General features: G+C 46.6%; 1 protein-coding gene across 2 annotated transcripts in view; it reads right to left on the bottom strand.

Moving 5' to 3' along the window:
* Positions 1-11,197, bottom strand: part of LOC118509603 — a 173,117-nt gene that overhangs the window by 5,081 nt on the left and 156,839 nt on the right. For both annotated transcript variants that reach the window (XM_036050398.1, XM_036050399.1), the window contains 7 exons: positions 2,286-2,477; positions 2,074-2,223; positions 1,751-1,986; positions 1,281-1,685; positions 792-1,206; positions 335-728; positions 63-276 (listed from right to left, as the gene is read on the bottom strand). In XM_036050398.1, the coding sequence (XP_035906291.1) occupies positions 63-276; positions 335-728; positions 792-1,206; positions 1,281-1,685; positions 1,751-1,986; positions 2,074-2,223; positions 2,286-2,477 (2,006 nt within the window). The remainder of the gene's footprint in view (positions 1-62; positions 277-334; positions 729-791; positions 1,207-1,280; positions 1,686-1,750; positions 1,987-2,073; positions 2,224-2,285; positions 2,478-11,197) is intronic.

The following is an 11,197-nucleotide window of genomic DNA, read 5'->3' as shown; positions in this document are numbered from 1 at the left end:
CAAGCATTGCGTTAGTGGGAGGGTCGGGGGGGGGGGGGGAGTTTAATTCGTCTTCCTGTTACCTGTATAGATATCCGAACAGTCCGCAGCATAGCACCAGCAGCAGAACGCTCAGTCCAGCCAGTATTTCGGCCGGGAGGCGTAACAGTGCCGAACAGTGGGTGAACGCTTCATCCTCACCCGACGGACACTGTTCAATGCCATCGCACCAGATGGAAGCATTCACGCAAGCGTTCAAATCCGGACAAAGATAGGGACACTCTTCCTGCACCAAAGCTGTAAAGCACATTGAGTTATTGAGAGGCTCTTTCCACCACCGTTAGCATTCACCTACCATAGCTTGCCGAAGATCGCTTCGTTAGCTCCAGCCAGCTGAACGCATAATGGCCCCCTTCGTCCGGATTGAGAAACTCCACCGAAACGACCCGCGAGGCTTCTGCGCCGAAGAACGGGTGCTTACGACCCCACCCGGCACTGAACACCTCCACCACGTGCCGATGCTTGGTCTCTTCGGGCAGAGGACAGGCCGTTACCGAGATGCCTTCCCCATTGGTGATGATCACACGGGACTTAGTGTAACAGCGGATCGGTGTCACGGCACTGAAGCTAGCGTTGTATGCCAGCGGTGTCGCTGGGTTGAATTTACGCAGGAACAGTCCTTTTAGCCGTATGTAGAGATACCGATCGTACGATGGTTCTATCAGCCAGGGACGATTGCGACATTCAATCTGAAAGTTGGGAGTCGGATAAGCTGCACTGCCTCACCGAACGAGCGAGCCGTGAGTACTTACATCACCCGAGGACAGACTAACAACACCGGTAATGGCGTTCTTCCGACGCACATCCTTACACATCATTGGCCCCTTCACGAACTCGTACGAGGCCTCAAAGCTGAGCGAATCCGGATCGTCCCCGTTGGTCATGTTGGCTGCACTGAAGTGGATCTCCACCTCCCGGCCGGTCGATGTGAACACGATCGGCAGGTAGGAGTTGTTGGTCGAATTGCAGATGCAGCCCCGGGGAAAGAGGATCGACTCGTGCCAGGGACGTTCGAAGATCTCGACCCGTGCTGTACTATCGCCGAAACAGTACGACCGACCCGTGTCCGGATCGACGCGTGAGTCACAGGTCCGATTGCCGGTCATGGCACGATTGATTTCGATCCGGACGCGTTCTCCACGCTGAGCCTCGAAGCGATAGATGCAGCTGTTGAGTTGAAAGGAAAACCCAGCGTTTACTCCAGCGAGAAGTCCCGGTCGACGAGGGTGAAATATACTCACTGCAAGTGTTTCGCTCCACCACGTCCGAACAGGAATATGTTGCGCACACTGCGGACGGGATGTGGCCCTTTGCGTTCCATCTGACTGCTGGCGAACCGTCGATTGCACTCGTGCTCACCACCGATAGCTGTACCGTCCTGGAGGAGATCGACGAACTCATAGCGCAGTGCAAACTGCAGCGGACGAAGCACGGTCGAATCGGACGTTTTCAGCTCGAGTGTCACAAAGTCACTGCTCGAGACGTAACTCTCCGACAGGGTGCAGGGGCGCGAGCTGGTCATATTGAGTATGCCGTGATCGCACGATCTTGGTACGGATCCGCGACAGTACCGGGCGATAATGTTGGTCGTGTTGGCACCGAACCGTATGCTGCTCCGTTGGGTTCCGTCCTTGTCGGTGGTGAGACTGGAAGTTCGAGGGAAGAAGATTGAAGCGGAAATTCGTCGTGATGAGGAAAGACTCTTACTTACCAATCGATATCCTTACAGATCGGTACCTCTCGCAGAGGTCCGTCCCATATCCTCAGCATACCACTGCAGTCCTCCGTCCTTTGGTACTGTAGCAGCTGTTCCTCGGTGGCACCGAACTCGGGCGCTAGCTCGAACTTCATCACCGATATCCACACCTTGAAGCGTGTCGGCGAGGTGGAAAGTGCACCCGAACGGCGTGGAATGTTAATTGCGTCCAGTGCACGTGCTTCGGTACCCTTGAGGTGGTCACAACACAACAAGAAGTTAAATATTCAATTTAAGGAAGTTTCTATCGTTTAAATAATTTAAAGTCCCGTCCTTACTTGCAGATGATAGAGGCAGGTCGTGTTGGGAGCAAGCGAATGCAACGGATTCTGCAGCACACCGTGCCCAGTCCCTCGAAGCCAAAACTCGCAGATACGCTTGCTTTTCGCGTACGTCGGTGTCTGGATGTCCACGAAGCGTACCGAGACCTGAAATAAGGGTTCAGCGTGAAGTGGCTCAAAATCCGCCCAAGAAACCCATCGCCACTTACCTCAAGCTGAAACCCGTGCAGCGAATGTCCACTGGTTTGCGGTGTGTTGAAGGTACCGTAGGGCGAGGTGGTGAATTCGACCAACAGCTCCGGACCGCTCGAAATGGCCTGCGGTATTGCTTGACCACCGCCGCATATCTTCAGTATGATGGGGTCGCGTGTTGTATACCCATCGTACACCGTAATGTAGTCCTGTAAAGGTGAGAACGTAATCCCGAAAGCTGCTATCAGTAAAGGCTCTTGGTTGAGCGTTGATCTGTCATTAGAGCTGACAGCACGGCGCTCTACTTAAACTAGTGACAGATTGAGAAGGGATAAAGAGAGTGAGCGAAAAGAGCTTGACAGCGATACAAGATAATGTGTTAGAAGAGAATGAGAGAGAGAGAGAGATAGGCGAGAGTGATACAGTCTCTCTATATGGTTTAGAGTGCACTTATAGAGAGAGCGAGAGATGAGGATAAGTAACTGTGTAGAGTCTTCTACCGTATCGCTACGTGTCTAAAACAAGCCGGAAAGAAGACTAGCTCTTCGATCAACTCTAGTGAAACGGGTGGGGATATGGTTTCTAATCGCAATGCCCAAATGGTGCAGAATCGCTAATCTATTCACTACAGAACAACGTGGGCTCTAAAGGGATAAAGATAGATAAAGATAGGTAGAAGGTAGATAAAGGGGGGTTCAGTTTTAATCGTGCATTTAATCTCCAATTTGAGTTGGCCAATACAAAGGTGCGTTTGTCTTGATTGAAAGGTCTACCCTTTTGCTGTTGCTGTACAACTCACATAATCTTTTCTTATGTAAATCGTACTGTTTTGTTTTATAGGTTAAGGTGACAGCTTCTAAAGAATTACACACAAAACGGTAACTACCCTAGCACAAACATGGCGCGACAAGCAAAAGGGGAAACACTAAAGTAAATTGAATCGATCAGTGCAGTTCTTCGGGCACTCCTAAACGAACCAACTGCATCACAGCAACACGGCGAGCAGAAGGGTGCCACAAAGCTAAGGACATTAGGGAGAGGACATCCACACGGTAAGTAAATCATGCACCGCAACGCTACAATTCAATTGTGTACGGGTCAATGGAATGCACTTGTCTAGTCAGTCGAAGGACCAATTCCGTCCAACATTGACCCATCATTCGATTATGTATCCGTAAGGCATGCAGGAATGTTTCGGCGAAGGTAGTGTCGGCCGTCGTCGTCGTACACATATGCCGCTCGACTAATTAACACTTGGCAAGGAAGGAACAATACAATTAATTGATGAATAGCTCGGACAGGGTTGGGGTCCGGTGCCTGTCGATCGATCGACGACGGATGGTAGTAATCCACCTGCTTCTCTCGGAGTGCGTTTGCTACATCTATCGTACGTTTGAACTTTGTCCGGATTCCTTTTTGCTGCCACAAGCAACCGCAAGCACTTTGGCTGTGGCAAAGATCAAAGCTGGAACGGTGCGATGGGGAGGCTTTTAGAATGGAATTGCTCCATTGCATTGCACTGGAGCCGGAACTGAGGACCAGTGCCTTCGGCTCAATTTATCTGCCGTGATGTGGTCTATATTGATTTTCTTGTTGACAGTTGCCAGTATCGCATGCATCGACGCTATAAATCTATTCCTGGTACCGCTTCGTTCCCATTCGACTGTTGAAGCGAAACGCCTGCAGTATACCACCGTCGTTGAATTTATGGACATTATTTACGACAATCTCAATGATGCCCACGAGCTAACCTCAAACTCCACTCGCAATGGGGAAAGCACCCGCGAGAGTCCTCATCCCGCGGGATGGTGTAGATTGACAACGATGATGGGATGTGTCTCGGTGGAATCGATCAAATATCGATGGCCCGCTGTTGCGATGCCTGTATCTCTGTGTGTGTGTCTCCCCCCCCCCCCTTCCAGAAGATAATGAATGCCGATAATAACTAATAAAAACTGCTTATTCCTCGAGAATGGGTGACGTCGGGGTTCAGTCACAAATCGTGCCCAGAATTTACGCTCCCGCGAGCCGACGGTCGTCCCATTTCGTACCGAAGTGAAGTGCGAATTCTTCCGCCATTGAAAGCGATATTGGAGTTGGGATGAAATTTTTTTATCGATCGATTCCACCGGGACCGTTCACACCTCGCCTGTACTGTTGGGTTGGGGAACTTTTTACAATGTGGTTTTATTGTGTCGAGATGTCTGCACCACTGAACAGCGCTGATTGTCGATGGGCGAGACGGAGATCCACTCCGTGCACGACGCTGACACCTTCGTTCTTTTGCGGCTTCATTGTCAGCAGCTATAACCGTCAGCCAAGCCTGCCCCGTGGTCGTGTGTCACAAGCACAAGCAGAGAGGCAGAGAGGTTTTCCGTTTGGGGAATGCCACTCTCGGCAGCAGGCTATCAAACGGTTTTGGTGGCGATTCTGCAACCTCCGGGCTCGTAAAACTCTTTACTGGTGGCTGTCTGTGCCGGAAAAGGATTGCAGTGTTTAAAATGTCTCATCCACTCGCACGAGCCCTTGGAAATCGCTTTTCAATGCCCGTAAAGACGGGTCTACATGGATTTTCCTTTTTGTGGTCGTACAATGTATGCTACAGCGCTGCTATGGAGTGTGGTGCAATTAAGCTCATCATTATTTGAGCGAAATCTTCTCCAAAAAAATAAAATAAAAAAAAACTGTTACAATGAACAAAGCTGTCGTTTAGAGCTTAGACTGGGTGGCTGTTGCTTAGTAAAAGAATTCACAATGAAGGCTCAACGTCAGTGAATTCGAGCTTAGTCTTAATGTGATGATAATATGCAAAGTTTGGGATTAGATTCGGAGACAAACTCTGAACCAGAACCGAAAACCACAACTGGGTGTCTTTCGGTGGACATTAGCGATCCCGCACTTCCGTTTGAAGCGACGAGTTTGCCCACTTGACATCCGAAAGACAAAACCCTACCCAAACGGCTTCCCTTCTCGGTGGATTGGATGGGTGGATGGGCAAAGCAGTGAATTTACAATTTTAATGAGCATTATGTCACACGCGACTCGTGATGTGTTGCTGCCTGTCAGCCGAATGGACGGGGCACGGTTTCGGTATAGTTGGAAAGTGTTGGTTTTATTTTTCCACGAAACCACACCACACCCGCCCCCGTCTAGCCAACGATGGGCTGACTGTTTCAGCTTTCATTAATTTACGCTTCATTTGTCAACTGTGAATGGGTGACAGTTTCCCCCGGTAGACATCGCCCCACCGCCAGCTAGTAACATTGTATCAGCGCTAAGCTTCAAAGACACTAGCAGGAGAAGACTGGTCGCGCTAGAATGGGAGGCTTGGGGCTTCTTTAAAGGTTGGTGGGAAAATACGGAGCGGAGTTGAATGTTCCTTAAAGTAGAGCCACTCGTCTGTTACATTCAAAGGCTGTTGCTATAGACTCACTTTAACTTTGAAGTGTTATTGCAATGGAACTTGTTTTTCAACCATGATGAAGATTATTTTTCTAGTACTGTTTTAGTACATTATTTTTCGAAAGCACAGTTTATGTAGAGTTTGAATTAAAATTCTGGATTATATTTATTTACCAAATAGATCTCGGCCTACCATTTCTGTCTTTCTGTGATTTGATTTTACCAAAGCATAGCAAAGAAGTCAACCCTGCGTACGGGGATGCGGTCTGGATGGGATTTGAACCCCGATCCTTCCGTATGAAGACTATCTTGGTCCTACCACCCGAGCCCGGATTCTAGGTATGAACCGGGTATGAGCACTATCTTGGTATCCTTAAAAATCCTCCAAAAAAATTCAAACATATTTTAGAAACTGTAAAAAGACCTCGATAAGACGCTTTTGTTTACTATTTCCTAATAAGAAATAAGGTCATACTACAGCCTGAGGAAACTTCTCCACTCTAAATACCTGTCGCGACGGACGAAACTGCGACTATACAGAACATTTATAGCCCCAGTACTCACATACGCCATCGAGACATGGACTCTGTCCATAACTGACGAAGCCCTCTTAGCCGCGTTCGAGAGGAAGATGCTCAGAAGGATTTTTGGCTCCGTATGTGTGGAAAGGCAATGAAGGAGCCTGTCATTGTCTTAATGAGCTGTACAAATTAGTCTCGCCAGGCTCCGGTGGGTTAGTCACGTCATGAGAATGATACCGGGCGACCCAACCCGTAAAATCCTTTTACGCGTGGTAGGCCCAAGTTGAGATGGAGTGATGGCGTTGATGCGTCCGCCAGAACGGCCGGGATAAAGGATTGGCAGACGAAGGCCCTGAACCGTGAGCGGTATCGAGGATTGTTGCAGCAGGCCAAAACCGCGTAGCGGTTGTAGTGCATGATAAGTAGGAAAGTAATTAGGAATAGTGATGAATCATTAGATCCCTTTCGAAGCGAGTTCGTTCCTATAAAAATCGAGTAAGACGTGTGAATGCAATGAGGGTCAACCTGTTGGTACAACAAAGCTTACGTGAGTTTCGGACCCGTAGGTTCGGATCGACAAGCGTAAGTGCAACCTGACAGGTTCCCCGCCCTGAAGGCGAATTCACTTTGAAGGAATTCCTATTGTTTATGTAATTCTCATGGCCAAACCATGAAGGTCGGTTGAGATTTAAATTGATTAGTCCCTCTGTGTATAAGAGCAATGGACGAGACACATAACCATGGTTGAAGATTAATAGCTTTCATGTAGTGCGACAGTTATGTGGAAAACCAGGTAATCCCTTACTCTATAATACGAGGTCAGGAGATGGAAAAGTGATTTGGACTGTCAGCAATGTGACAGGAATGGAAGGAAGCAGCAAAGGTTAAGGTCTTTAGTATATCACTATCACATCTTATAAGAGATCCTTAAAACCTTGGAACATGTAGGAAAGAACAAAGGAATGCTGTCAAAGTACAATGCCCAGGGTTGTCAAACAGTATGATTGTCCTTTGTTGAATAGGTCTTTTAATATCTTCAGTCTTCAGTATTCTTATGTAAAATTTATTATCAAACCCTAAAATTTTGTATAAAAAAATCTACTACTCTTCGAATGCCTTGAAGTTATTGATTTCGTATATATTCTTCTTATCGTCCATTTTAATCACTCGAATCCTTATTTTTGTATAAAATACCAGATTATCTCTTGATGAGCCTGTCGCATTAGAGACCCTTCCTTGCGGATTAGGATTCAATCACGTGATGTGGATGGGGCTTGCTATGCGAAACCCTAGAACGATCCCTGAATTCTAATGATCGTTGATATAATTAAAAAACCGCCTCCATTGCAAAGATCATCAAATTTAATGACACTTGGATTTAATCCTAGGCCGCAAAACTATTTCAATCTTCCATTCTGCCTAAAAATTGCTTCCAATCTCGGCACCCACGTTTATTCCTCCCATCCATCTATCGATTCCACCAGTTATTTGCTAGTGTGTGTGTGAGTGAATTTTTGAGGATGGAAGAACAATTAAGTCTGCTGTATGATTCGTTCCACACGCTGGTGGCTTAATTTAAAAGCTGAAGAAAAGAGATCCGCTTCGAAAAAGGGTGGGCTCCCGAAGGAAACTTTTTCCCCTCCCAGACCAAACTGCAGCAGACAAAGTTTGTTGGGGTTTTGGATGACCTGCATAAATTATCCCCGTATCATTTCAAGGTTCGGTTTCGGCTCGGAAGAGCATCAAGGGTTTGGGAGGATTTTGGTTGGAAATAGGAAACAGTCATAGTCATGGCCACCACCAATATCGCTCGCTTCCGGTGCGTAGCACGGGATGAGTAAATAAGTACTGGCGAAAGTTTGACATTGTATCGTTATTTTGCATGATTTTGTTTTGGTCTCATTCGTGTGCTGGCTAAGATGGGCTCACGGAAAGAAGTTGAAATTAGCTCTTAAAACTCATCCCCGGTGTTGCGGGTGGTAACCAACCGGAGACAAGCGACAAGGCAAATATGAAAGAATTAAATGCAGCAAACAAAATGGGAGAAGAGCAACAAAAAAAAACCGATTCGCTCGATGAAATTAAAGCCCAATCTCAAACACAAACAACAACCAACTCCCAAGAAGAAGAAAATCGCGTCTGATCCTTAGCCCATTTCTCGGGCGGTTTTTCTCCAGTTGCTGGTCCATGTGAGAGAACCTGGTGCTGGTGCGCAAAAAAACCTTAGAAATCAACCTTCGTTCTGCTAATCTTTCGATGGGTTTGAGTGGAGCGAGATGGGAGAAAGATCAACAAGCACACGATCAATAGCGGCTCGGTGGCTGTGGAAAGCAAAAGGGAAATCACTTCAATTTCCCGCGAGACAAAATGTCCTTACCGAGTGTGTGTTTTTCGTTGTACGTTTCTCTGCTGGTTGCGTTTCTTCACAACAGCACACACACACACACACACACACACAGCGAACGAAGGAAATCCACATAATCAGAAAAGCAAACGGCGTATGTCGTGTGGGACAAGCGCAAAACGGGGTGGGCAAACAGTCAAAAAAAATAAGGGGGAGCAAATCTCTTTTGTTGTATAAGGTTTTCCATTGCCAAACAAACGGAGGCCGACTTCTTCTTCTTCCTGAGCGCGGTTGTTGAAGCTTCGTTTCAACACAGACACGCACGCACCATCTTCAACACGTATGCAAATGTCGTCGATTTAAAGATTGCTCATTAGCTCATGCTAGCGATGTTTTTGGAGCCGATTTTGGAGCTACCTGTGTTGTTGTTTTGTTCTTTAAATAGGAAAAAATAATTTAATGCTAAAGATGCAAAATTTTGGATTGATTTTTTGGGGGAACATTTTAAGTAGTCGATCAGGATATGAGAAAGTTTGTAGCCTATGTTATAGTTTGCTGGAAAAGAGACTCCTAAAGAGAGTCGAAACGTTCGATTATAGTATTTAAATTCCCAACGATTGGAAGTCATTTCCTTCTTCGAACTGCACAAAAAGGCATCGGATCTCGGGACTGTGCCATTGCGAGTAATTTGGAAGCTCCAACGTTCGTGGAATAGAGCACAGGCATCGGCCATCGGCAAACAAGCATCCCTTTTTTAATCATGACGCCTTCGTAAGCCTTTCAAGCATGCTGCTCTTCCTTGGGATCTAATATTTAGCGGTCCAAAATTAACAGGAACCTTCCAGGAAGCTAGCTTCTGCCTGGAGTGGTGGAATTCATGGTAAAGGCCAGATTGATTCGGAGGTGTTCTAGTGACATTTTGAAGCATTCGATCGGGTTTTCCTTTTTTCATGACTGGTCGATCGGTCTCTAGTTAGATAGGACTCTAGTTAATAACATAAGGCTCTACCTTGCTATCGTAGACAGACTTTCATATAAAAATTGCAGAGTTAAATAACAATTATAAGAAACTGCCAAAGAAACTATTACCAACCTTCGTTTGACAGCTCGAATGATCAGACAAGCGTTGCCAGCTGAATAATCTTCTTTAACTCAACGTTACTGGGCAAATTGTTTAACCAGTTCATCAGGTAAATCACTCTACTCCGTGTTGAACCATTTACTGGCTCAAACCCAATCCTGGCCCAAGGTTGGTTTGGCCCCACATTTCGGCAGAACAGAAATCAAATTAAACTCACGGTACCACTCTATCTTCCACGGTGCAACGGTGAGATTTACGCGTACGCGCTGATAACATCCTTAAACACGGAACCATCTCACCTTAGGAGCACATTTCCCGATTATTCGGTCTTCGAACGCCGAAACGAACCAAATTGTTGGCTTGCTTTCGAGCAACGCATTTCCCGCCGGTTGATGCCGTGGGCAAAATGAAAATGAATAATGTATGAAAATGTATCGCCTTTTGCGTTGGAGGTCTTGGGTAGAGAGTCAGGTGAATGTATGTGCCGTTCGTTCCCATCCGCTAATCCTCCACGCACCCGACGTCTACATGCCGGACGGCGTTTAAGATGGATAGCGACCGTTCCTCGTGCGTTAGCTTTGCTCCTGGATCAACCGATTTGAGCTGATTAAATTAAATGAGCTGTTGTATGTGAGGATGTACGAGCTTGACAAAAAAAAAAAAACGAACGAACGAGCGACTGCTCCATGTCCTTGAAAGGAACGGGGGAACGGAAGACAAATCCTTTCCCCATTGGTTTCGGCTAGGTCACTCACGACGAGTGGTAATGGCTGTAGAGGCGTCCGTGATTGAGGAGGATCCCGACAGAGAGAACGAGAGAGAGAGAGAGTCTCTGCTCCCTGTTTGGTAGTTTTTGTACGGTCGAGTCGTTCGACCCGACCAAGGTGATTAATGCCACGTCCTGGCACGGGACAGGATTGGGATTTGTTTCCGAGATCTGGGGTTTTAGGTTGCGTTTCGACCGTGCTCAATTATTTCTTAAGTAAGTGTCGGTCGGTTTTCGGAATCTGTAATCCGATGGAAATTGGTGTAATATGAATATCTAGCGCAACCGCAAGCCCTAGCGTAATCTTGGAGAATGGCGCAAATCTCTGGATGGGTTTGGTCGGCAAAACAGAAGAATTTTTATTGAACCTCAATTGGAATGAACGGAATTAAAGCCCCGAAACAGAGTTCTTTAAAGAATGAATGGCAAAGAGAATGATGAACCAATTCTAGAGGCGATTAATTTGATTAAGAGCCCCCAACATGTACGCATTTTTGGAGGCTCACTATGCAGTCATCCTTCTCTGGGGCCCGTTTTCGATCGAAATAAATCTTTTTAATCGAGATGATTCGCACATAATAGCCCATTTCGATCCATCGCGTATCGATCGATGCGCACTTTGGTGTTGTGCTCTGCTTTAAATGCCAAATTTAGGAGAGTGTATGGTTCTGACGAGAAACATGCGATTGTCTGAGCATCAGATTACATTCTGAATATCGATACTAACTGGAATAGAAGTCAGTACGGGATGTTGCCTACCCTATAAAGTAAATTCGAAAGAACTGAGCTACAATTTTAGTCTAGGATGTCCCAGG

This window comes from Anopheles stephensi, chromosome 3 (assembly GCF_013141755.1).
Source record: "Anopheles stephensi strain Indian chromosome 3, UCI_ANSTEP_V1.0, whole genome shotgun sequence".
Taxonomy (NCBI): domain Eukaryota; kingdom Metazoa; phylum Arthropoda; class Insecta; order Diptera; family Culicidae; genus Anopheles; species Anopheles stephensi.
The sequence above is the reverse complement of the archived record's forward strand: the minus strand, read 5'-3'. Positions and strand labels throughout refer to the sequence as shown.